Consider the following 26,203-nt stretch of genomic DNA (forward strand, 5'->3'; position numbering starts at 1 on the left):
ACGAGGACTTGCTTCTGCTTGGGATGGTTTTATCCCAGTGCAGCTCCCAGGCCCGTTCCTGGCTGAGCAAACACTGAAAGCGCTGCTGGTCCCTGTCCCGAAGCCTGCTCCTTCCACAGCATCCTCCATCCCTCGCAGTGCACACACCACACTGCACAAACAAGGGGCAAATGAAGAAGTTTCACCTCATTTTTCTCTTTTACCAAGTCCATTGCACTGTTCCCCCAAGGAGAGCCGTGATTAGGAGCCCTGGGTATGGTACCTCTGGGCTGCAGAGAGCACCAGTCAAGCAGGACCCCTGAAATTATAATAATAAAAGATTTCCATGTTTCTGGCAAACACAGGAACCAAAAGCACAGCGACAAGTTCTTGTTCACAAAGGCACTTGGGACAGAGGATGATACAAAAGGTCCCAACACACCGAACCAGCAGGTATTTCATTCCTGAAAGGAACACCAGCCACACACGAGAGGCTTTACAGACCCAGACCAGCTGGAAGGTTGGCTTAAACTGATATTAAAGCACATGAACTTTTGGGGTAAGAGCTGCAGAAGCCGGGTGCGCTGCAGACCTTTGCTGGGGGACCCTGACTTTGAACACCTATTTAAGTGTCAGAGCACCTCGCACAGGGTCACCCTCCTGTCCTCAACCCCATCGTACCCACACACTCGTATCTATAACATGCCTGCAACAGGGAGATGACAAAGGGCCATTCAGCCTGGACGAACACTGCAGAGCAGCAGGGAGGTGTCAAGGGCTCTTTGGCCCCTCTAGGGGTCACAAACACGGTGCTCTGTCACCACCCCACGGCTCGCTACAGCACCGTTTATTACAGAGCCTGTCATCAAACCGTCCCAGCCTCCAAGGGCTCAGCCTGTCCCTGTGCAGGGCAGAATCGGTCCAAGAAGTCCAGGTACGCCTTCCTCTGTGCTGCAGCCGCAGGGACAAAGTGCCCGCCGGGGTGGCTGAGGACAACAGGCTCCACAAAGCACTGCGCCAGCTCCCTGCTGAGAGAGGCCGCGATGACAGCATCGGTGTCCCCCACAACGTGCAGCGTGGGCAGGGCGATGGGCTCCCGGTAGAAGTGCCCGTGGGCCGGGGCTCTGCTGGCAAAGCCGGCCACCAGGATGGCGAAACCCACCGGGAAGCGGGGATCGCCGCGGGCCCGCAGCGCGCACACCATAGCGGCCAGCGCCGCGCCCTGGCTGAAGCCCAGCAGCCCGTCAATGGGCCCGTGCTCCGCCAGCGCCGCCGCCACGGCCGACAGCGATTCCTCCAGCCCCGCCGGCTCCGCCGCCGCTTCCGCCGCCTCAAAGGTACCAGGCCCGGAGAACCACCAGCCGCGGGGGGGGTCGTCGTTGCCGTCCTCACCGCCGCCGGGCACGGTGTGCGGCGCGCTGACCGGCACCAGCTCGGCGCGGCCCCGCAGGGCCTTGCGCAGCGCCCCGGTGCGCTGCCGGAACCGCGGCCCGCTCTGCCTGTACCCGTGCAGCGCCAGCAGCCGCAGCGGAGCCCGCTCCGACATGGCTCCCGTGGCCGCCGGAAGCCAACTGAGGCACTTCCGGCAGCTTATGTCCCTTTTCCCGCCGAAACGCTTCGCGCTCATTGGACGGCGCGGGGGAAGAGGGCGCCCCCTACTGGTGGGAGGTCGCGGAGCCAAGAAGGATGCCGCGGGAGCGGCGGGATGGGACCTCCGGTGGGGCGGGACGGGACCCCCGGTGGGGCGGGACGGGACCTCCGGTGGGGCGGGACGGGACCTCCGGTGGGGCCGTGCAGGAAGGCTCGTCCATCGTACTGTCATCCAGTCAAAGTATGGGGTGCACCCCATCCATGCAGGTGCTGGTACCGGCAGCCCCCGGTGGTGCTTACCGTCGAGGAGGGGGGAACAATGGTGCTGCCCGCTGTGCCTGTGCCGGGTCCGGGAGCATGGCGACAGAGGACTGGGGTGCAGGCTGTGCTCAGGAGGTTGCTGGGGTGCTGATGCTCTGCCCATCCTTACTGGTGCTCTGCCCATCCTTACTGGTGCTCTGCCCATCCTTACTGGTGCTCTGCCTGTCCTTACTGGTGCTCTGCCCGTCCTCCACTGGGCTGGGGGGCACGGGTGGCTTCCCCTGCAGCAGAGAGAAGGGAGTCAGAACCGGGTCCCAACCTTGACCTGAGCCGTGATGAGCCTGCCTGTGCTCAGCCCACAGCACCCCATAGGGCACGACTGGGGGGATCCCCCCCCTCCTGGGGAGCCGTGGAGCCAGATGGGTGCTCACCCCGGTAAGGACCGGGGGAAAGACTCGAGGTCCCCTCCTCTCCACCGGGCTGGCACCGGCCCCGTTACTGTTCACCCCGAAGGAAGCCACAGGGTGGCGCTTTTGGCACATGGCACCGGGCACCGCATACACCGGGTACCGCATACACCGTATGGCACCGTGTACCGTACGTTCAACCCGTGCCAATGCTCCCAACGCCCGTCCCTTCCACCCCACAAGGCCACCAAGAGGCAAAGAGATGCAAGAGAGATGGCAAAGGGATGGAGAGGGGAGCTGGTGGCACCATGCTGCCCACCTGGGCCACCCTGCCGCGGTGCAGGGGCTGTGTGCCGGCATGGTTCACCGTCCACGGCCCCAGGGACTGGCTGGCATAGAAGTCCATGGGGTAAGGTTGCTGCCACTCGATGTCCTGGAGAGCCACCATGGCCTGTGGAGGGGACAGGAAGAGTCCAGGAGAGGTCCCAGCCTGGTGTGCTCAGCAGGGCACTGCTGCAGTGAAGCTTGTGGCACAGGGAATCCCACTGGTTTCACATGAGATTGGGAATCCCAGTGGCACAGCCCGGTTTGGGGGTCCTCACCTCATAGGGTGTCAGCAGGGGCTTGCTGAAGGCTTCTCCCCAGTCGATGGACAGGCGGGGACAGGCTACCTGCACCCACCTGGAAAGGAAACGCATGGTGATAAATAGGGATGAGGATTTTGGGATGAAGAAGCCACAAAGTCTTGCAGCAGCCCCCTGGAAGGAAGCTGAGGCAGAGCCACCCTGCCAAGGACAACCATATCCTCTCCTTGCATAGGAAGGACAAGGGTGCACAGCGCCAGCAGGGCACCTTCCAATGGGAATCAGAGGCCTGGACAGCGATGAGGCACCCTGGGGACCCCAGCAGAAGGGAGTTTGAGGGGGGCTCAGCAGCACTCACGCATCCACATCAGGGAAGAGCTGCAGCTTGCTGGGGAAGATCTCAGACAGCAGCACCCTTACGAAGGGCCGACCCAGGGCATGGAGACGCGATTCCAGGTGCTGCAGGAGGGAAAAAGGCACCACAGGGTTAGCAGAGCCCAGAGAAATGTCCCTGGCAAGCCCCCTACGGCCCCTTTTCCTGGCCATTAGACCCTCTGTGTGTCCCAACTCTGCCCCACAGCCTCATCCCCACGGCAGTGGCAAGGCACACGCAGCGACAGGGATGGTGGCCGTGGCTCCAGCTCCATCCCAGCTCTCCCCAGCGCGTGCCTCAGCCTAATGAAGTAATTACAGCTCAATGACAACAATCTGTTCTCGTTAGCGGCTGCCTTCCCTGGGCCGACCGCCTGCTGCGGGCTGCCTGCGGCCAGGAGCTACGGGAGGAGGAGGAGGATGGCCCAGGAGGGGCCAGGGACGGACGTCCTTGTCCTCCGGAGCTGGCACTATCCAACCCTGTGCCCAGCCAGCCCCTGCCATGCCTGTGTCCTGCTGCTGCAGAACAGAAGCTGCTGGGCCCTCCCCACTCAGTTCTGCCCGCTGGTTCCTCCTGCACTGCCCCAAATCTCACCTGCAGCTCCCCAAAACCTTGGGCTCAGGGCACCCCGCTCCCATGGGGCTGAACTCCCCTCGCCTGGCCAGGGTGCAGGAAGTGTCAGTGCGATGGCTGAGCAGGGACAGTGAACCCTCTTGGAAGTTCATCCAATTAAAGCAAAGCCAGGGAATTAATTGCCAAGCTGCCCATGCAGGGGGGTCTTCAGGGCTGGCCAGCTCTCCCCAGCAAGGGGCAGGTTTAACAAGGCCTTCATCAGCTGCTAATTGCCCTGCCTGCTCAGCTAAGCCTAGAGGCCAGTGGCAAGCAGTGGGCTGCCAGGTCTACCCTCACCCCAACAGCAAGGCCAGCGCCAGTGGTACCATTCTTTCCCCTTCCCAGGGGCAGTGCCCAGTGTCCACGGGGAAGGCGCTGGTACCTGCAGGATGCTGGGGGAGCCCTGTCGCCCCAACGTGCCCAAGATGAGCCCCCAGGAGCGGGCAGTGGCAGCGGTGCGGATGGCGTCCTGCCGGGCACGGTGCATGCGCTCGTGGCTGTAGTGCTCCTGGGAGAACACCTTGCTGTAGGGATCATACCTGCAAAGCAGAGCCCATCACCGACCCCTTCCCTCCATGCGGGCCCCAAATTATACCCTCCCCTCATTAGCACTAATTGCCTCCCAGGGCATCCCTCCCTTTGGCTGCAGAAGAGCCCAGCCAGCTCACTCAGGGTACAGAGAAGGGGACAAGTCGAGTGTCCCACCTCAGCCCCCCAACGTGGCAGAGCCTGGGCTCCACACTCAGCTCCGTGCAGCGCTCCCCCTCATCCCAGCTCATCAATTATGAAGAAATCTTTGATTTGTTGCTTTGTTTGACGAGGAGAATTTTAATCAAATCCCACTCGGGTTTCGGCAGCTTCCCCAAGCGCCATAAACCTGACGCGCGCCTCCCGTTAGTAACAAACGACCTACTAGGAAATTCAGATTTCACCAAATGGCCCCAGCCTTTCACTCTTGATATTTCATCTGCTTTCAGCAGCCTCATCATCGCACTTTATGGCCTCTGCCTGCAGCAGCCAGGGCTTTAATGGCTGCACCTCCACGAGCTTTCACAGGTACTTGTCAAAATGTTTATATTCAGGCGGAGTAAATGGCTGGTGTTCATCACCCCCTGCACCTCTTCACCCCTCACCTGCCTGTGCCCCTGCCTGCAGCTCAGCCCTCAGGTTTGGGGTGCTTGTGGGGGGGGGATGGCGGGGAGAACCGGTCCCTGGCATGCTGGGGAAGCTGGGATGCTCCTCACTCTGGGGACCAGAGTGGTACCCGTGGGCTGTGCGTACCTGTAGGCAGGTATCCCGGGGTTGGCAATCATGATGGACTCCAGGTGGAAGCGCCCGTCGCCCAAATACCTGCCGAGAGGGAAGGAAAAGCTATGGCACACATTAAACAGCAGCCCCCATCCATGGGCCTGCTGGTTTCCTAAGCCACAGTGTGTGGAGATGCTGGGAATGCAAGCTCCCGCACTGGGATGCAGGGCAGTGGGCAAAGCTCCCCATCTCCATGCAGCCCTCTGGCGGGCTGGGGTGGGAGAAATGAAGAGGGATGCTCCTGGTGGCCAGGAGCTGCTCCATCTCAATGCCTGCTTCCAGATGTTGCTGCTTCCATTTCTAATCAGATTTCAAGTCAGCAATTACATTTCAAAGCCTTTCATTCAGCTGCCCTAATGGAGTGAGGGCTTGGAAAATGAATTCAGACGTAAAACTTGACTAGATTTTGCCCTTAATTGGAGAATGACATTTTGGGAGATCAAAGCTAATTTGTCTGCAAAAGTTAGCCCCAGAGACATGGGGGGAAGAAGAAAATAACAACATGGGGAGGATGCAGGTACAGCAGATGCGTGCACTTGAGCACCACAGCTCCATCGGCACTGGGAACAGCCCACCCTTACCAAAGCAGTGCCAGCCCTGCCTGCTCTGACACCCCTGGGAGACAGGGAAAGCAGCACCTCTCCCTTGCCACTGGTGTGGCTCAGGGTGAAGCCAAAGACCCCCCGATCCCATGCCCAGCAATCCTAAATCCCATCTCCCACACTGCCATGCCTGGGAATGCACCAGCACAGCATTCCCAAACCCACACCTGGGCTCCCCGGCTCCCCCCAAGGGTGGGGTCCTTGTGTTTATTTATTCTGGAGCACACTGTATTCACAGTACATTAAGCATTTCCATTACCTAAAATAATTAGGTGATAGGAAGCGAAGTGCTCCCTCTAATTTGCTGTCCTTAAATAAAATTAATGTTGCCATGATGTTGGGCCCCGGCCATTTGTCTTTTCCAATTATCCACCTGCCCTTCCATCTATTATCTATTCTGATATACGACTCAATTATTTCCTCCGTGCTAGGAGCACACACCACTCCGAGCAGCACAGGGAGATGGAGGGGGCCCATCCATGCCCATGGATGTCCCCCCCGCCTCGACTCACTCCATGCCCAGGCAGGGGGTACAGGCAGGAGGAGCCTGGAGGACCTCAGGTACTTACACAATGGCATCTGTATCCTGGGCAAGCCGTGGTGATGTGCAGCCCAAAATCTCCCCTGGGGACAGCGGCTTGCACTGGGGCACACACACCTTGTACTGGGAGCGCAGCTCCTGCGCTGCTGCCTATGGGAGACGTGGGGTTAGCAAAGGACAGACCACGGCATCGAGTGTGGCTGAGGCTGGTGATCCTTGGCAGTGTTGGGGACACCCCAGCCCTGGCAGTCGCAGTTGTTGTGCCTGAGCACAACGGCAGTGGAGGGGAACCGCTCTGCTCGGGGCAGCACCCGGCTGGGTAATGGTCCTGCTCAGCCAAAACGCTCAGCAAGGCTCAGCCAACATATCAATTAAAAGACAAGAGAACATGCTCAACGCTTCAATAGCCCCGTGTTTAGATAGACATGGCTCAGGAGGCTCATTCATCTCCTCCCGTCCTGCCCAGCTGGCTATTCAGGGGCAGACAGACAGACCCTCCGGAGCTTCCCCTGCCGCTGCCGGCACTGCATCAAAATGCCAAGTGCTCCACTGCCTGCCCTGACATTTACAGAGCAGCTCCCGGGGGAGGCAGGGAGGGTGCCGCCATGAAACATTGATCAGAGTTATTATAAAGTACTTGATCAACATTACAGCAGCAGCATATTATGGCAGCGACTCGACAGAGGGGAACCGGCACCACCAGCACCCCGGGGCAGCCGCTCCAGCCACAGAAACAGAGCAGGGTCGAGGTGGAGGAAGACACGAGCATCATCCTGCACTGCCCGGGTGCCCCCATCTCACCTGCACTGTGGAGACAAACTGGATGGTGCTGACGAGGGCCAGGGAGGTGCCCGCTGGGAAGTTGAAGCGAATGGTCTCAAGGAAATGGGCTGTGTCGATCTTGATGTCCACGAACACGTAGAGCATCTTCAGCCCCTGCGTGGTGTCGATGGGAACTGGTGAGAGGAAGAGAAAGGGTGCGAGTGTGGGGTACACCCAGGGTCCTGGTGAGCCCCTGGCTGCTGCTGTCTGCAGCTGGGGGGATAAAGCACGTTCGTGGGGCTCCCTGTGCCCTGACTTCCCCAGGGTGCTCTGTGCCACCCCTCTGCCCCTGCTGACACCCCAGGCAGAGCGTGCAGATGGGAGCCATGGGGAGCACCTGCTCGTTTCTCTCCTGGATAATGGCAGCCTGGGGAATCAATGAACACAAATCTAATTACCCCCGGTGCTAAGAAGCCTCTGTCACCACGATTAAGTGAATAATTAAAGTACACAGAGTCCACATCGATCCACGGCTCCGCGTTCACTTCCCATTTTGGCGCTCTTCGCCTGATCACAATTAAGTGCAAATTACTCCCTCCCGCGGGGCACGCGGGGCCGGGAGGGAGAGGGCAAGCACCCGTGTGCTGCATGGGGGCACGTCCCACCAGCGGTGACAGCAGCACCATGGGCAGCCCAAAAGGAGCCCAGCACCCTGGGACACATTCAGCCCTGGGCAGGCAAGGACCACGGAGCCATAAGCAGCGGATAGTGGCTGAGCTGGCGACAGGAGCAGTTCCAGATGTGATTCCCGTCTTCTGGAACAGCTCAGCTCTTGCCCAGGCACACTCCTAAGCACCATCATATAGGGTCCCTCTCCACTGTTCATTCATGAAGAGCAGGCCACAAACTAGAGGGTTTATAGTCCCTGTTCCAGTGGTGCCCGTAACCCGCCTTCCATAACAAAGCACTCAGCACAGATATTTATCACTGCAAATGCTCACGCCGACAAAGCTTTTAGGACAGAGTTCTCAGCTGGGGAGTCTGTATTTCACCCAGAGCCTGGTGTGATTCTTCAAACCCATTTATACGGCCCCATAAACGTCCAGAAGGGCTGCCAGGTGCCGGGAGCGCGGCGGCGGCAGCAGGGACGCACTCTCCTGCTGCTCGCTATGACAATTCTGCAGATCCACCTTAAAACCCAGAGTGCCTTATTGTTATTTTTGGGCTGATTCCATCCTGGGTGGACTTCAAAGTTAGCAGCATCTGGGACAGCAGCACAGTTTCCATGGCAACTGGATCCAGAGTACTGTCCGCCTGGGGAGCACATAGCCTCCTCCTCCCTTCCCCGCCCAGCCTGCGCTGCACCCGCAAAGCTGCCTTCCCCAGCTCGGGATGAGCGGGATCCCCAGCACATTGCTCTCCTTTATCATCATTCCCAACATCCCCCAAAGCCCAGAGCAGCCCCCCAAAAACCCATCCTGGGCGAGCAGGGTCCTGCCAAGCCATGGCCTCGCCGCTCTGCTCTTGGGCACGGCGCCGCGATGCGCGCGCTGCGTCGGCACACGGCTGAGCACACCGAGCCCTGCTGCCCCCCAAATCCTGCCCGCAGGCAGCCACCCAGCCAGCATGGCCCCATCCAGAGCCAGCAAGCAAGGCTGGAGAACAGAAATCCCTTTGGGAAGGGATTAGCCCTTGGCACCACATCCCCGAGCTGGCGCTGAGCAGGGCGGGGAGCGGCTCTGCGCTGCACGGTGGCAGCCTCTGCAGTGCCACCACGCATGGCTGCCTCAGCACAGCCCCAGGGCGAGTGTCACCTACTCAAGCAGCTGTGTCCATAGTGCACCAAGAAGTCAGCACCCAGGGCCCGCGCTGTGTAGTCATCCATGCAGCACGCACCATAGGTCACGTCGCCCATCACCACCGCCTCAGCGTCGGTGAACCTGCGGGGAGGAACAACGGTGAGGGAGGGTGCGGGACCGCAGAACCACGTCCTGCCCCACAGCGGGCATCGCTACCATGGTGGGGGGGGGACACCCCGCGCTGCCGTCGAGCCGAAGAGGACAAGCACTGGCTACTCTCTGAGATGTCAACATGATTAAGCTGGAGAGCCGTAATCCGCCTCTTCAATTGGGTAAAGCTGTTTGCAATTCAGCGGATTATCTGCTCATCAAACAATACGCTGCCAGCTTCCTAATGCTCCAGCGGGGAGAGGAGCACAGGGAGACCCGGCGCAGCGCGGTGCCACTGCTCCCACCAGCCAGCCCTGGGGACCAGAGCCACTGGGATGGGCAGAAGAGTCACACAACCAGGCTGGCTGAGCCCCCAGCCCCCTGTATCCTAACTTGTGCTTGGCTACATCACCCATGGGTGCCAGTTTGGCCAAGCTGGGTGCTCTCCAGGACCAGCTACAGTGCTTAGCTGGCACTTGGCAAGGAAAAGCACTGAATGAAGCTGGCGCTGTTCCCCTATCCCAGCTCCAACATCCCGGTGCTCCAGTCTGAGCCCACTTGGCAACCGCTGGCTGGTTGAGGGGCACGAGGTGGCAAAGCTGAGGCTCTGGCATGATTTAAAGGTGCCACCTTTGTGGGTATTTTACGGCACCATTTGGGGGGATTATTAGCTTGGCTGCCTTCCCAGGGAGCTGCCGTGGCACTTCACGGATGAAAGCAGGTATTGCGATGACAAAGCCCTGAGCCTGAAGGGGCTGCTTAAAGCAGATGCTAATTCCTTATTTACTCCGAGGTCACACCAGAGGCTGTAGCTCGATGCCAGTGGAGTCCCCCTTGACACTGACGTGGGGCTGGGGTGAAGAGGCCACGCCAGGGGAGGAGAACACCCTGGTACAGCATCACCCCGCAGCAGCACCCGGTGCTGGCTGGGGACCAGGGTCCCGCACGTTCCCCCCTTCGAGCGCCACGCTGGGAGCGTTAACGTCGGTGGCAAGAATAGAAATGGTGGGCAGAGCTGGGCAGATGGCAGAAGGTGGAGAAATGGTGGAGCGTGCTGAATATTAACAGCTCCGGCCCATCCGTCAGCGCCCGGGGAGGGGAACAAGGGAGTAGTTCCACTGGAAGCACCCCCGGAGAGAGGGCAAAGCCATCCCCACCTCCCACGTACAGCCTGAGCATCTCCCGCTCCCTGCAACGTCCCAAGAGCTGAGGACACAGCTGGGTACTGTCAGGAGATGGAGCAGATCCAGCCAGCACCCAAACCCCATGGTCCCTCACCTCTGGCAATGAGAGGACGGCTCCTCCGCTCCTGCACGGCCACGCTGCGTGGCTGGGGGCTGCTAGGAAGGTTCGAGAAGGCTCTTCCCCACCCCGCCTTGAGCCCCCAGCCCCCTTCCCTAATGAGAGGTGATGAGATGAACATGAATCAGACTCCACACATCTCAGCAAAAGTGGAAAATTATTCAGCTCCTTAAGATTCAGGACGGGGAGGTCTGACTCAGAGCAGCAGCCAGCGCCGCTTAATTTTTTATAGATTAAAATGTATGCAAATTGGCCCAAACCCCAGAGAAAGTCCCTGGGGGTGAAAAGCAAGAAAGTGAAATAGCAACAGTGGAAGGAGGAGGGCAAAGGCACCCGTGGCCCCTGCCCAGCGTGTGGGGCTGCAGCCGGCATTCCATGGCCACCAGCCCGCAGGCAGGGAGAGATGAGGCTGAGCCCTGCCCTGGCCGGTGCAGGGAGCAAAGCCACGGCTGAGCATGAAGGGAAGGGGCCATGGGATGATGCTTGGTGAGGATGGAGCCCAGTGGTGCTGCCATTGTGGCTGGTGAGGCTGGAAGGGTGCCCAGAAGCAGCCCAAAGGCACCAGGATGGGACAGACCGGGGTCACCCGCGCTGGCTGGGCTGGCTGCTGGAGCGGAGCAGCAATCATCCCTTGAGGCAAATCAAAGGCAAGCGCGGGGGCCTCCCCTTGATGTTTTAATCAGTTCGGTGTCGCCAGAGCCTTTCATCAAACTACAGAGGAAGGAAACATCAATTAGCAGCAACCTGCCTGCGATGCGGGTCAGGGAGCTGCGCACCAACCAGGCCGGACCGGGATGCAGGAGAGCTGCGGTCACAGGAGCATCCTTGAGGGTGTTTTGTGTCCCTGCGACTCGTGACAGCCATGGAGAGGTCCCGGCAGCGTGCTGGCAGGAGGACACGGTGACAGGGCTGTCCCCACTCAGCACCGAGCTGCTCACTACAGCTGGGAGCTCATGAATATTGAACACACGGGGAGGTTATTCATCTTTTACGTCCCGCAAAGCTCGGCTCATTCTGAGAAACCACCCGGCCTTAGCATTTTTCTCATCTCCCCCTAATTCATTGCCTCCTCTTTTAAACAGATGGCTCCCAAAATCCCATTTATAAAGCACCATGCTCAGTGCTGGCAGGATGAGTGCCTGCCCGGCCCCGATCCCAGGCCACTGGGATCCCCAAACCCTTCCAGCCCCACTCTCCCCTGGCCAACGCAGAATGGAAGCAACAACAATGCAGGGACAAGGTGGGAGCTAGAGACAGCAGATACAGGGCCAGCATGTGCCCAAGCATGGGGCAAGCCAGTCCCCATCACCTGAGTGCAGATGCCAGGCTGGAGCAGGACTGATTTATCCCAGCTCCTAGACAAATAAATGGGAGTGTTTGGTGCTGGCAGGAGCGTGGGGTCCCCTGACACCAGAGCAGTGTGCGAATGATACCGTGCTGCTCCTCACTCTGTGAAGCTGCGCTGCTCTCCCCATCAGAGAGAAGTCCTCAGCTCTGGCACATCCATCGTGCCTGGTGCCACCAGCCCTTGGTGGGGACTGGGATGAGAGCAGCCAGCCCGGGGGGATGGAGCTGGGGCTCCTGTGTGCTCTGCTGGGACAGGGACACGGAGTGGGCTGCTCCTTGGATCACAGCCACCTGCCTCATCTGCATGTGGCTCTTTACAGCACAGTCACACTGTGGCGCGTTGTCACCTCCCTGCCTGGGGATAATGCCCTGCAAATACCCCATGCCCTGTCCCCTGGGGTAAAGGCAGAGCCTCACCGTCACCCCACCACCCTACACCCACTGCAGCACCCAAACCCAGCCCATGGCAGTGGCTGCTGCTCTCCGGGCGCAGGGGGCTGAGCGCAGCCCCGGCTGAGAACAATGCGTGTAATTAGTGGAGAAGCCACCAAGCCCCATTACCAGACTCCCAACTTCATTAGCACAGGAAGACTGCACCTAATTAAAATAATGAGTTTGCAATTTTCCTGCAAATGGCGCTGGAAGAGCCCTGCTGCAGCCGGGCAATCCCTGCTGCTGGGTCAGGACAGGGAAAGGTGCAGCACCCACCTCCATCTCCCTCAGGACCTCCTTTGTCCTCACAGGAGGTGCCAGGGACAGCCCCGTTATCCCAAAGGACATGTCCTGGGGCTACCCCGGCTTTGCTGGCCCTTTAGGGAACAAAGTAAGGCAAACCAGGCACGGTTCATAGCATGGCAGAGCCACCATGACCATGCAGCACACAGGTGCCTGTCCCCTCTCCTCCAGGGCCAGGCCATAGCATTGCCCGTTGGTGTCAGCTCCATGGGGACACGAGGAGGCGGCATGGGGCGCACGGTGGTGGGTACCACACCACAACAGGCATATCACAGCCCTGGGAGGTGACAGCAATATAGGCTCCACACACTCCCCCCTGCCACGTCCCCCCCACACCATCATCACCCGGGCTGAGGTTTTAAACATCTCCAATGAAGTGAGAACTTCATTCTCCCTAATGATGCTGTTGTGCGGTTAATGATGGTGATTAAATTCCCCTGCACAGCGGTGCAGCACCCGCTGCCAGCACCTCCAGCTTGCGCCTGGAGGACAAGGGGAGAAGGGAAGGCAGCGCTGGCCGGCCCAGCTCCGTCTCTGTGCAGCTGGGGCTGGATCCTGACTTGGGTTAGTGTCCCAGGATGGCCCTTTGGGACCTCTCAGTGATGCTGCCAGCTTCACCGCGCTGCTCAGTGGCACTGGGGACCAGCCATAAGGGGCTATTTTGTCCTTGCTGTCACAACCACTGGCCATAGTGGGGCACTTAAACCGATGTCAAAGCTGCTGGATTGTCTGCATGGACGTTTAACACTATACAGATCAACCAGAGATGATTCAAGACCCCCATCACTCTGAAACATCCCTGTACACCGTAGCACCACGGGCACCAGGATGACCTGTGCGCTCCCAGCACCGCCTCACAGAGACACCCAAAAGCCATCAGGTCATTAGGAGGTGCTAAGGCTGCGACAAGGGCAGCCTCTGTGGACAGCAGAACAACCCCTGGTCCCCTCCACCATTGCCCATCCCTACTGACTGCTTAGCAGGAGCCACTCACCCCGTTGTGGCACAGGCAGACAGAGGGATTAGCAGCCGTGAAGCCCAAGAGCTGACGTTAAACACGGCATCAAAACCCCACCTGATCCTTCCTGGGGTGGCGAGAGGAGGGGTCCCCTCCTTGCTGCACAGACCCCCATGGAGCTGGAGGTGAGGGGGGGGCACCGCTGCCACCTCCCCAGCACGACAACGGCTGGGCTGGGGGGCTGCCCCCCTCCCGGAGCCGCAGTCCAAGCTTCCCCCCCCCTCCCACCCCACGCTCCTCTCCCTGCTGCCGCCCCCCAGCACGAGTTACCCTGCGCCGGATTGCATCAGCCGTGACAAACGGAGCCGATTTGGAAGGTGCTGCCAGAGCGTCGTGATGCATTTTTGGCAGCCCACCGCCCCACCACCAGCTCAGCAGACCCCGGCCCTGCCGCCCCCCCCCCCGCAGACAGCTGCTCCCCCCAGTGTGGGTTCGGTAATGACAAAGCCATTAACGCTAATTAAGCGGGCTTCACACACCGGTCAATGCTGTGAGCGCCTCTTGCCTTCAAAGACTCCTTTCCAGAGCAGTGACACGGTGACACTCCAGCTACATCTTCATCCCCGCAGCCCCTCGGGGCTTGGCAAGCGCAATGCTGGGAAGACCAGACAAGATGCTGGGGGGGGGGGGGGGGGTGTCCTCCGGGGGGGCTGCTGATTTCCACATGGCAGTGAGGGACATGGTGACACTGCCATCCCCCTGCACAGGGACATATGGACCCACAGCACCGCATCCTCCCTAAGCCACCGGTGCTGCAGCGCAGCGAGGCCAGGTCCTCGCGCTCCAGCACCACAGGGTCATGGCACAGATAGTGTATTGAAAGGCAGCTCCAGCAGAAGGGATAAATATTCCTTCTGAGCAGCAGCAGACACAGCGCCAGTCGAGCTGGAACACCCAGGGATGGGCACTGTGGTCCCAGCCCCACGCTCGGCTCTGCAGCCACTACCGGGGCACACAACAGAGGAGGAGCTCACTGGCATCCCCAAGCCCCAAATCTCACAACGAGGAGGGAGCAGAAGGCTGCAGGGATGAGCTGGGAGAAGGGCTGCATTGAGCAATGCCCCCCTTGTGGGCACAGGTATCCCTGGCACGCTCAGTCCTCCATCCCCTCTATCCCCAGTGGGAAGGGAACATGCACACACCCCCCCGCCCAGGGGTGACAGCACCCCAAGCTCCCATCCCCAGCCTGACTGCATGTGGATTCCTGTCACATCAGAGGCTCGTCCAGCCCCACTGCCAGGTGAGGAGGGGGTGAGGAGGGCCAGCAGGAGCAGCGGAGCCATGATTCCACATCAATGCCCGTGATGAATATTAATAGCAGGAGGAGGCAGCGCTAAGGAGGCCACCTGACGATTCACACCTCAACTACAGCCATGCAACCGGGTCCCAAACGTGTTCCCAAGGGAGCAGGGATAGGGCTGGGCTCATCCTGCCCATGGCCACAATCCTCCAGCACCCACTGCTGGTACCCAGCATGGCCACATCCACAGGCAGAATGAGGCACCCACTGCTCCCAGCAAGGCACTGGGGTGCTGCACAGTGGGAGCAAGGCAAGGACATGGCCTTGAAGCCATCTCAATCCCAACCACCAACCCGTAGGTGTTGCCACGTCCCCTCTCTCGGCTGGGCACCTCTACCCATGCAGCACCCATCTCCATCCACAACCTCTCACCCTGGCAGCCAGCACCCCCCCGGAGCACCCCCAGTACAGAGGGTGAGTCCAGCACCCTGCATCCACTGGGATGTGGGGCTTAAGGTTTCATTCAGATAAAAGAAACCCCTTAATCCGCTGCCTTTGAAGTCTGAGACATGAAAGCGGCTGGGTGCCAAAGCCGGAGAGGAGGCAGCTCCACTTAAAGGGACAAGCCCACACGGAGCTGCCCACACTCGCACCCATCCCCTGCCCCCCCCAGCACCCATCCCCTGCCCGCACCCACCTTCCCCCTGCTCCCTCGCCCAGCCCGAGCGTGGGGCTGCCATGATCCTGCGGGGGAAAACGATGGCAAAGCAGGGACAAAGCCATAGGCACGGCCCCCTTCCCACCCGGCACGGCTCCAGCTGCTCGGCTGGCGGCAGCAAGGAGGCAGCTCGCTAATGAGAGCTTCGACCCCGATGGCAGATGGGGCAGAGGGTGCTGTTAGCACCGCTTCACTGGGTAAAACCAGGGAGGGGCTGGGGAGGCAGCAGGGAAGGGACATTACAGCCAGCTCCTCTCCGGTTTCACCTCCCAAGTGGCATTGAGAATGAAGAAAGGAGCCACTTGGCGGGGGCTGCTTACAGACCCCCCCCTGCTCTGGGCCACCACCATGGCCTCAGGCCTTCCCTGAGAGCAGCAGGGATGGGATGGTGGCACTAGGAAGGACAGGAGACGTGCGCAGCAGCGGTGGCCCCGCTGCCCTCCCTCCCGTCGCTGGCGTCAGGCGGTTGTTAACACGGCTGCTCCCCGGCTCCAGCACCAACCCTGAGCTTGTCCCAGCTCCCAGCACAGCAGCGAGGACCAGGCTGGCACCCTGCCCGTCCCTTGTCCCCAGGGCTGGCAGCAGGTCCCTGTGATCTGCCGCAGGGCCACAGCGCTGCCTACGCTTGGATGTGGCCAAGGTGTCCCCGCCAGGGCAATCACACTGGGCCTCCCTTTCAGCAGTAGCTTTGAGCTTCATCCTGCCCAGGCAGCCCCATCCAGCAGCCGTCCCATTCCCAGCAACAGCCCCATCCCCTCGGGAGCCCCTGGAGCAGGGAAGCATGGAAAAGCTGTCATCTTACCGCTCAATGATGTCTGCGATGGTGCAGGCGAACATGAGGAGCCCTTCTGGCATCTGCAGGGCCACTGGGAAGAGAAACAGCCCCGCGGTTACGAGGGGCTGGAGGGGACACCCTGAAGCAGAGACTTGGGTACCAGCCAGGCCACAGAAAAACCCAAACCAGCCAGGAATTGGCCCAAAACCCCAGTGACTCTGGCAGCCGGGGTGCACGCGGTCCTGCTTTGGGCTGTATCATTCCCCCTGCTTGGATCCAGCCCCTCATCCCATTAGGAACCCGCTGACACTGCCGGTCTCTCCCGCTTCCCTCAGTAATGACTTCTACATTTTAATTAAGTGCTGCTCAGGAAAAGGCACTTTCTTCTGTTTATTTTAAACCTGCTCCTAATAATGTGCCCCTGGTTCTGCTGGTACAGGAATGAGTGAATAATCATCCCCTATTCAGCCTCTCCACATCACTCACTGTTCTACATCCTTCTATCATATCCTTCTTCGTTCACCTCTTTCCCAGCTAAAGGATCTAAATCTATTTAATCTCGCCCTAGACAGAAGCTGTTCCAAACCTTTGATCATCCCCGCTGCCCTTCCCCACACCTCCTCTCCTTGCTTCCCTCCCTGTTTTGGGAACAACGCTGCATTGTGCCTTGCAGGAATACACTCATCAACAAATGATGCTGCCTGGTTTGTTCCTTCCTCACAGCTTGGAACAATCCCTTTGCCTCTGCAGCCCAGCTGGGCCCCCCAGTGCCTGGGGTCCAGGCAGGAGCCCCTCCTGGATCCCCGCAGGGCTGCCCACGCCAGTGTAGAAGGAGCAGGGACTATGGAGGAGGAGATAAATGGAGGAGGCCCCATTAATCCCATTGTCTCACCTCCCCATCCCAGCAGTATCTATCCAAGCATCCTCTTTAGATCCCCCTCCAACAGAAATCCCTGTGCTGCCAAGCCCAGCCCATTGGCCAGCACGGAGCTATGTAAAGACCTGACCTAAACTGGGTTAATCTCACCCTGCTCCAACCCAGAGGGCGCAAGGGAAGCTGCCTGCGCTCTGCCAGCCCCTGCCTGACCCTGGATCAGGGCCGTGGCATTCCCCATCCCATTTAGGACCATTTGGGACTGCCCTCCACCCCGGACCTCTGCCAACAAGCAGACCTGCAAACCTCTCCCAGCGAAGGCAATAGGCAGCTCTGTGCCAGCATGGAATACAGGGAGAAAGGATAACACCCCCCAAGCCCCACTGCACACAGGACACAGGCAGGGCTGGCTGCATCCCGATGGGAAGCTGCGTTCCCCCAGCAACGAGCCCCTGGCTGGGCTGTGCTCAGGCAGGGTTTTAAATCCCAGCACGGCTGGTTGGCTGATGGGCTGCAATCCCAGCTCCCAGACCTAAATCCCAGACGCCTATTTACATTTAATTAGGAGGTGCCAAGCAGCAGAACACAGCAAGGAGAGCCAGAGCTGCACGGATGGGCAGCCTCAACGCGTCCCGCACCGCAGCCGGGATGGACCGGGCAGCCCCACAGCTTCCAACCCTTCGGCATCGCAGCCGGGCTCAGCCCAGCAGCAGCTCCTGGAACATCCCCTCTGATGCTGCCAGCCCGGCTGCAGCACACAGAGACATTCCCAGGTGGATGCAGCATTCCAAATGTGGCTCTGCCTGGAGCCTCTAGCACCAGCAACCCTGGGAGTGATCCCTGCCTACATATGAAGCTAGGGAGGGGACACTGATGACACCCAGGGATGCTCCATGCCATAATGCCTGCGGCTGATCACACACTGAGTGGGGGGGGGGGCGGACACCATCCCTGGCACCACCCCAAAGCATCCCGGCGCCTGCTCCAGGGCCACCACAGCCACTTCCCACCTCCCCAGGGCTACAGCAAGCCCCTAAGGAGGGTTCAGACCAGACCATAGCATGGCTCAGCTCCCTGCCAGGCCCCCTGGAGCTGGGAATTGTGGGGCTCTCTCTGCCCAGCCCCAGCAGCATGGCAGGAAAGCGCAGGGAAAGAGGAGAGCAGCAGGGACCTGGCTGGTATCCCAGACACATCTCACAGGCTGACAGGTCCGCGCAGCTCAACCTGTCCTGTCCAATGTGATTACAATCCAGAGATACAGATCTATTAAAGCCCCTCGAGGGGAGAAGAGCTCGCCAAGAGAGAGTTCAAACACGCCAGGACACGCAGGGCAGCTCAGCACCGTCCCTGCCCAGCTTCCCCAAGCCCCACACCCGGCCCATGCAGCTCCCCTTGCCACCGAGGGGCTCAGCATCACCACCCCACCGCACTGCAGCCCCAAACCCCTCATTGCCAAGGGTCGGTGCTCACCCTTCTTGGCCCGAGCCTGCCGGATGCGCCAGATGGTCTTGGGGATCTCAAAGTTGTAGTTTCGGGGCAGGGCTTCCGCCGCCTCCCGTAGCTCCACGTTCCCAAGGATCTCCTCAGGAACCTGCTGTGCCACGTGCCGTGCACGGCCTCGGCCTGCAGGACAAAAGTGGGGGGGCTAAAGGAGAGGCCAGGAGGGCAGCACGCCCCATACGTACCCCATGGACCACCAGCATCCTCACTGCCCTTACAGCACCCCCGGGGGCAAGCGGGCAGAAGGGGGTGAGTTTCTGCCCTTCATTATGGCATTTTGGGGGTAAAAGCATGGGGTTTTTTGCCCACTGTAACTATGGCCCCAAGAGCAGGCACAATCCTCATTGCCTTTACACTACCCCCGGGGATAAGCAAACAGAAGGGGGTGAGTTTCTGCCCTATGGCATTTTGGGGGTGAAAACACCCCTTTTTTGCCCACAAAGCACCCCTACAGAGGGGGCAGACTCATTCAATGGACCAGCAGGCACAACCCCCGATGCCTCATCCACAACACCCCGATGGTGGCGGTGGGTGGGGGTCCAACCTGCCTTATCCAGAGGATCCCGTTATCCCATTGCGGGGAAAACAAAGGCAACAGCAGCGGGTGAGCCAAGCTCGTCCCTCGGGCAGCTCATCCCGGAGCCGGCCCCCGCCGCCACCCGCCTCCCCACGGCTCGGCTCGGCTCGGCGGGGGAGTGACAGCAGGGCGCTTATTCACTATTTCCAGCCCAACACCGGCACTCATGAGCCAGCGAACCCTCCCCGCACGGCCCACGGCCGAACCGTCAAAGGGCCTGCTGGGCCGGGCCGGGCCGAGCCGAGGAACCGAAATAGAGCCCGGTAACGGCGTTAACCCCGGTCTCGGCCCACCTGAGGCGGGCACCGGGGCCGCGCTGCCGACCCTCACGGAGGCCGCCATTGCTCTGAGGCACGTGAAGGCGGGAAGGCAGCACTAAGCGAGCCCCGCGCTAGGCCAGAGCAGTCGCCGGCCGAGAGATCGAGTGTAGGGGAGGGATGGGGAAGGGGGGGGGGGAAGAACCGGCAGGCGACCGACGGGACGGGCGGTGCGGAGGGGAGCGGTGGGTCACACACACGGTGCCCCACGGGCGTTTGGGTGTGCAGTGGGATGTGTTAAGCGCTGTGGTGGTCGGGATGCCACGTTTAGCACCGGGGATGTGGCCCCGCCGCGTCTCCATACCGGTGATGACGGCTCCGGGGCTGCCGGTGGTAACGTTAACGCAGGGATGGGGAGAAGGCACCGGAGCTGCTGCCGTGTCCTCTCTCACCCGTGTCAGGGAGCAGAAGCCAAAGCCATGCGAGGGGTGGGGCAGGAGGGACCCCTGGGGCACGGGTAATGGACCGGGGGGGGACGGGGGGACAGCGGGATGCCCCCGAGCATAGCGGGGACCCGGGCGGGGCGGTGGGGACAGCAGCGCTCCCGGTGGGTTAACGGGACTGAGGGGAGGAGGCGAGAGGGACCCGAGAGGGACAGAAGGGACAGCCCGGGGACAGCGGGACCACTGAGACGTTGGGAACTCGGTGAGGAGTGCGGGGATAGCAGGGACTAGGGAGGGGAGAGGGGACAGCAGAGCTCCCGGTGGAGCATCCGTGATCCCGGCGGAATAGCAGTGGTAGGGCGGAGGGAACGATACGGGGCGGAAAGCACGGTAGGGAGTGACAGGGACCGTGCGGGGCAGAGGGGACAGCGAGAACAGCAGGGACAGCGATCTGGACACCGGGGGACGGAGGGAGCGATGAGAGGCGGAAGGGACGGCAGGTCCCCGGGGAGCGGCATGACCGGCGCTAGGCAGACGGGACCGCGGAGACAGCCGTGACCCCTGCAGGCGCGCACGGGTCGGGAAGCAGACCCCCGATGCTGTACCGGGACACCCGGGGTGGGGACACACGACGACACGGAACGACGGCGGAGCGGACGATGATGGTGCGGGGATGACGGCCGGTCCCAGGGGGACCGCAGAGCCCCGGAGGGGCAGCGCTGGGCTGTGACCGCCGGTGGGGCGGAGGGGACCGGGGGTAGCGGGGAGGGGAGGGAGAGCGGGGAACGGGAGCAGCGGCACTTTCACGAACTGTCCACGGGAGGCGGGAGAGACGGCGGCGGCGGAGGAAAAGGGGGGGGCCCGGCAGGGCTCGCCCAGCCCAGCCCAGCCCAGCCCGGTCCTGCCCGCCCCGTCGCTGCCCCGCCCCGCCCTGCCCAGCCCTGCCCGCCGCTGCAGGCAGCGCGGCACCGGCACCGGGCGCCCCTTTATAGGCTCGGTCCGAGGGGGTGGGGGGCGGCGGCGGCCCCAGCCCCGAGGGGGCGGCTCCCCCCTAAAAGCCGGCGGCGGGACGCGCGGCGGGCAGAGGCGCGGCCGGCGCTCCCGGTGCTCCGGGGCCGGCGCTCCCCGGTGCCGCTGCGGCTCGGCCCGCCATGCCCCCGCGGGGGCCGCTCGCCCGGGCCCCGGCTCCGTGTTCCCGGTGCAGGAGCAGCCACCGCTACCGCCGCCGCTGCCGCTCGCCGCCGCCGCGCCCGCGGCTCTGAGCGCCGCCGCCGCCGCCGCCGCCGGGAGACCGCGCCCGCCCCGGCTCCAAGATGCTCCGCCAAGGTGAGCGCCGCACCGGGAGGGCACCGCGTACCGCGGGCACCGGGGGCAGCGGGGCCGGCCCCGAAGTTTGTCTCCCCGCCGAAGTTGGGGCTGCGCCGCCGGGCGCCCCCCGCCGCCGCCGCGTTACCGACACCGATGCTCGGGTACCCCCTGGGGTCCCCGGGTAGCGGCACCGGCGGCGCACGGAGGGAGCGCAGCGCGATAGCGAAGGAGAGCGGGAGGAGCGGGAAGGAGGCGCGGCAGGCGCCCGGTCCCGCAGGACCGGGGACGCGGCGGGTCCCGCTGGTGCCGGGGTACGGCGGGTCCCGGAGGCAGCGGAGCTGCGGCGGGCGCGGGGGGGCGTCGGTGCTCGTCCGCTGGAGCGAGGGAACGGGAAACGGGGCTCAGCGGGGGACGCGGGGGGGGTTCGGCGGGGAAGTTGGGGCGAGCTGTCCCGTTCCGCCCCCCCGAGGAGATTCGCTCCGCTGTGACATCACGCTTATTTCCATGGCAACCGCCTGGGACATCATAGGGGAGCTTTTTGACATCACAACGAAGGGAGAAGCCGGTTTCCCCCGGGGGGTCCAGGACGGGACGGGGGGCGTGCAGTACCCCCTGCTCCGCCGCACCCTGGTCAGCCCTGGGGAGATACCGGGGACGGCGGCGGGGATCCCGGCCGGACCCCCCCATTCCCAGCGCACACCCCAGTTTGGGGTGAACCACACAGCCCCGGGCCCTGCCCTCACCACCACCATCACCACATGCCCCTCTCCAGCGAGGCTCCGGCAGCGGGAGAAGGTACCAATGCTGTGCCAGCACCCCCCAGCATCAGGGTGCGGATCTCCAGGCACGGCACAGACCCCGCTGCCATCCCGGGGATGCTTTTTCCCACTGGGAAGCTTTATCCCACTGGGAGGAATGTCACCTTGCGGCTTGGATGCTCCTTTCTCCAGCTCCTGCTTCGGCTTTGTTCAGCGTGTTAACCCAGCCAGGCTGGCGGTCTTGGGAATAAACCCTGAGCCCATGGAGCAGCTCCGGTTCCCAGCCTCAGTGCCCAGCCTTGATGCTGCTACCTGGAGAAAAAGCATCATCCAGGCTGGAAAACTGGGATCCTGAGGTAGAGGCAGGCAGCAGGGTTGCATCCCACCAGGGGTAGCCTGTTAAGGTCAAGATCTACAGTTTTCATTTCTGGAGCTGGGAAAACAACATGCAAATTGAAGAGCCTGTGGGCTAATGCACGACCTATTCTTAAAGTTTTTGTCTTGTTAAGCAAGGAAATAGAGTGCCAAATAGGCTTTGTTAAGTGGCAGCCTAATTAATTATTTAAAATCCTGTAGCTGTCTTTCATTAGAATTTATCTGTACACCAACCACAAAATCAGTCAAACACACTCATTTATAAGTTAATGCCGTTCCTGAATAATTCAACAGGCAGTTAGAGGAGGCCTCCATCCCACCCAAAGGCTCTGCCCTCCCTGTCTCCCCATTACCGGCTGTCTCCAGACCCTGGCATTTGCCCCAGTTGGGGTGCAGAGGGGACACCCCCCCCGTGTGAGGTGAGGGGAGATGGGGAGAGCTGCCACCGGGGCACAGGACCGGGGTGAAACCCCTCCGTGGGGCTCAGGGTTTTGCTGAGGGACGCGGCAGCACAGGGCTGTGCTGGTGGGAAGCAACACAGGCTGATGGTGGCACTGCCAGCGCCTTCCCCATCCTATTGTTGGGATCAGGGATTAGGGATGTGGAAGGATTGGGGCGGCGGGAGCTGAGCTCAGGGGATGTCTCCAAGGGGAAGCAGCTCTGTGTGCCTTCTGCAGGGGATGGATGTCTTCACACGTCGGGTGGCAGCATGGTTGGGGCGGCACTGCGATGCCTGTGGGTATTCTGGGCCCTCCTGCATCCCAGAGCTCCAGCTGCAGAGGCACTGAGAAGGATCCAGGGAGGATTTGGGGCACTGGGACATCATTGGTGGCATGGCAGCGGGTGACAGCATGGGCGAGGGTGCCAGCAGGACCAGCCCTGCGCGGTGCACCCTGCCCGAGGTGGCGGCAGGCAGCAGTGCAACGCTGGCAACGCAGGAGAAGGAGATTTCCAGGTCAAGGATGCCACCAAGGTCATGGGCAGCCATGTCCCTGCCACTGCTCAGCCCATCGACGGGGCATCCAGCCCTGTCCATCCCTGCATGGCAGCAGCCAGCGGTGGGCAGGGTGCGGGCTCAGGCTGGGCTGCGGTTCCTGCGCCGCGGAGCCAAGAGCCCAGAAACCTTTCTGCTTATAAAAGTTTAATCTCCTAAAGAGCTGAGAGGAAGCCACAAGCTCTCTGTGCCTGGCGAAGAGAGGGGGGTGGCTGGGGGCCGGTCAGGATGTGGTCCAGGCTGTCCTTGTGGTGGTGCTGGAGGGGGGGAATAAAGGGGGGATCGGGCAGGCGAGACCTGCCTGGAGCCAGAGCCGGGATGCAAAGGAGCTGTCGCTGCTCAGTGACCCGCAGTGATGGAGCCTGGCAGGGTCAGAGCTGTGTCCATGCTTGGATGAAAGCTGTTCCCACCTTTTGCCCACAGTGCTGCACCGGTGCCCTGTGGTCCCATCCGGCTGCTGGAGCTTGCAGGTGACATTCCAGGTGGCCTCCAAGCGCTGCCCTAAAAACACCAGTGAACCTGGAAACTTCAAAATAGGCATCTTCTGGTGTGATTTCACACCTACCTTTCCCCAGGGCACCCGATCCTGCTGGAGCTGCGGGCACTGGGTCCCTGTGATTTGCAGGATGAGGCTGCAAGTGGGATGTTGTTCCCTGGGGACTGGGCAGGGACTGGGGCTGCTGGAAACATCCTTTATCAAGAGGCAAACCCTCCATTTGGAAGCAAAAACCAAGCAGGGCAGAACAGGAGCCTGGAGGGACATGATGTGGGCTATGGGCAGCCAGGGATGCCCCCCAGTGGGGTATCCCCAGCTCCCAGTGATGCCCTTGTCCAGCCCTGGAGCAGCACAGGGGCAAACCCCCTTGCAGAGGAGTGACCCAGGACATGGCTATTTCAGCCCCACAGCGTTGTGGTGGCAACCACCAGTCCCACTTTGCTCCATATGGGTGATGCTGCTCCCCATTCCCAACCCATGGAGCTGCTCCAGCAGAAAACTCGGGCTTTGTTTGTGAAGTGCAATCCCAGGGTTTAGCCACGTTGGGTATAAAGTGGTTATTAACAGCAGATTATGTCTTTAAAGGAGCTTTGGTGGAGCAGCAGGCAGCAGCAGCACTCAGGCAATGCACCAGCACCCAAGCAATGGTGGCTGTTGTTTGGGATGGGTGAGGTGCTGCCCTGATCCAGCACCCGCCAAAGGAGGCTGGAGTCTGATTTAAGAGTGGAGGCAACAAGTGGGAGGCCATAGGGTGATGTGGGGCTGGGAGCAAGCAGGGTACTGATGGGAATCAATGAGGAGGAGCCAGGGGTTCCATGTGCCTGCATGGGCAAGGGGTGCAGGGCACTGCCCCAGGGGCACCTCTGGGATGCAGGAGCATCCTTGTCCTCTCCAATGAGGTTCTTCCCTGCTTTTTTGGGTGATGCTGCCTGAGTCCAAGGAGGGGATGATCTGGCTTGGCCTCGGGTCGCTCCACCAGCACCACAGCCGATGCTATCCCCACTCCCTCTGCCAGCCCCACGTCCCATCTCCCAAACTGAGGAATCACTGATCCCCCCCGTACCATCCCTGTGGAACGGCATCGCCATGGAAACCCGCAGCCCTGCGCCTGCCGCCTGGCAATCGGGGGGGGGGGGGACGACGACGACACTTTTAGGACTATTATTTTTACTGATGACAAATGATGGATGCTCAGCACTGACAGAGGAAACGCTTGTGCCCAGCACCGGGCATCACATCCCTATTTCCCAGCAGCTGGTGGGGCAGCGGTGGCTCTGCCCGTGTGTTAAGTGCTGGCAGCGGCAGATGCGGGATGGGGAGATACAAGGAGGACAATCTTCTTTGTGCAGATTAGGATTGGGGGGGTGGGGATGTTATTAAGCAGAAAATGCTCCATTTGGTGCAGAAAGCTCCTTTTCCTCTTTAACAGCACATGTGCCCGCCGGCTGCTTGCTTCCTGGCGGTGCTGGCACAGCAGCTTGGAGCCGGCACGGCAGCTTGGAGTCAGCCTGGCTTTGGTGAGCAGCTTTTTGTGATGCCTGGTAGCTCTGTGACACTTCCAGTGTCTCTTCCCAGCTCACGGCCAGCAGGATGGAACGGCAGGTTTGGGCCCTGGCGAGGTGATGGCACGGCAGGCTGGATGTCCGTGGTGGTCCATCACATCCCGGTGGTACCTGGCCGTGGGGAGAGCGCGGCACCGGAGCCGGACGGCATCAGGGATGCTCCATGTGCACCCCATGTCCCAACATCACCCTCACACGGGGAGGCTGCAGCCGTTGTTTACCGGGGAGCAGCAGCAGCAGGAGGGATTTGGGCTGCTGCGCTGGCAGGGCTCCTCACAGAGACAGCCCTGCAAGCGGAGGGGAGGTGCCAGCGGCTCTGCCAGCCCCTGTGCTGCACTTGGGAATTGCTTCTTTTTCCCTTCCCAGCTGTGTTTGCACTGGTTTGCTCAGGGAAACCCCGCTCCCGTGGCCGTGGATGCTTATGGTGCCACTCCAGGGGTGCAAAGCCCATCCTTGAGCATGGAGAACATCCCTGTGACAAGCCCGTGGTGAGCTCCATCATCCACAAGACCTTCCCCGAACCGGGCATCAATGGGCACGGGGATGCAGTTGCGTAGTGCAGAGCCCCTCTGATCCCCAAAGTGTGAAGGCAAAGGAAGGCAAAGGCTGCTCCTGCCCTCCCGAGCTGCAAATCCCACATGCGGGATACAGCCACCCTCTGGGCAGCGCAGCGGGAGCGGGGCCGGGATGAGCCCCCTCAGCGGGGATGTGCCGGGGTGTTTGTGCTAACAAGCCCGGCGCATTATAATTTCAATGGAATTTAAAAAACAAAATAGTCCTCATCCAAACGGCTCCGCAGTGCCTCTGCCAGGGCCTAAGATCTGCTGCTATCTGTTTCTTAATAATTGAGGGTAATAAATATGTATTTCTTTCTCCTTTCTCTCCGTACGCTGCCGCTTGTCAGCTCCCTGCGTCTCTCCTCTGATCAGACCCCATCTTTGCCATGTGGAAAGGGA

At 61.2% G+C, this 26,203-nt stretch overlaps 3 protein-coding genes across 3 annotated transcripts in view; 1 reads left to right on the forward strand and 2 right to left on the reverse strand.

The window, feature by feature from the left end:
• Positions 1 to 811: 811 nt before the first annotated feature.
• Positions 812 to 1,600, reverse strand: OVCA2 (OVCA2 serine hydrolase domain containing). The gene has a single exon (XM_057420789.1). It carries the CDS (start codon positions 1,523 to 1,525, stop codon positions 845 to 847), a length of 681 nt encoding a protein of 226 aa, XP_057276772.1. The 5' UTR covers positions 1,526 to 1,600; the 3' UTR covers positions 812 to 844.
• A 358-nt stretch (positions 1,601 to 1,958) lies between these two features.
• Positions 1,959 to 19,479, reverse strand: DPH1 (diphthamide biosynthesis 1). Its single transcript, XM_057420815.1, has 12 exons — positions 19,348 to 19,479; positions 18,448 to 18,600; positions 16,131 to 16,194; positions 8,838 to 8,959; positions 7,059 to 7,213; positions 6,286 to 6,407; positions 5,088 to 5,156; positions 4,189 to 4,345; positions 3,180 to 3,280; positions 2,840 to 2,918; positions 2,557 to 2,688; positions 1,959 to 2,111 (listed from the first exon to the last, which is right to left on the reverse strand). The coding sequence occupies exons 1-12, from the start codon at positions 19,394 to 19,396 to the stop codon at positions 1,959 to 1,961; spliced, it is 1,356 nt and encodes a 451-aa protein (XP_057276798.1). The 5' UTR covers positions 19,397 to 19,479.
• Positions 19,480 to 20,943: 1,464 nt separating this feature from the next.
• Positions 20,944 to 26,203, forward strand: part of RTN4RL1 (reticulon 4 receptor like 1) — a 28,500-nt gene continuing 23,240 nt past the window's right edge. Inside the window, exon 1 of the mRNA XM_057420795.1 lies at positions 20,944 to 21,080. Coding sequence (XP_057276778.1) covers positions 21,068 to 21,080 — 13 coding nt within the window. The 5' untranslated portion in view covers positions 20,944 to 21,067. The remainder of the gene's footprint in view (positions 21,081 to 26,203) is intronic.

The sequence above is a fragment of the Pezoporus wallicus genome, unplaced genomic scaffold (assembly GCF_028554395.1).
Source record: "Pezoporus wallicus isolate ANWC-B61680 ecotype Strahan unplaced genomic scaffold, APGP_CSIRO_Pwel_v1 contig_14787, whole genome shotgun sequence".
In the NCBI taxonomy this organism is placed as follows: domain Eukaryota; kingdom Metazoa; phylum Chordata; class Aves; order Psittaciformes; family Psittacidae; genus Pezoporus; species Pezoporus wallicus.

Bases quoted from the DNA above. Each gene is read 5' to 3' on its own strand.
- OVCA2 (XM_057420789.1), bottom strand. From the start codon at position 1,525: ATGTCGGAGCGGGCTCCGCTGCGGCTGCTGGCGCTGCACGGGTACAGG.
- DPH1 (XM_057420815.1), bottom strand. From the start codon at position 19,396: ATGGCGGCCTCCGTGAGGGTCGGCAGCGCGGCCCCGGTGCCCGCCTCA. The intron at 8,960-16,130 runs GTAAGATGACAG...TCCTCCCCGCAG, and splicing joins ATCGCAGACATCATTGAGCG to GTTCACCGACGCTGAGGCGG. The intron at 3,281-4,188 runs GTACCAGCGCCT...TCCCTCCTGCAG, and splicing joins GCTCCCCCAGCATCCTGCAG to CACCTGGAATCGCGTCTCCA.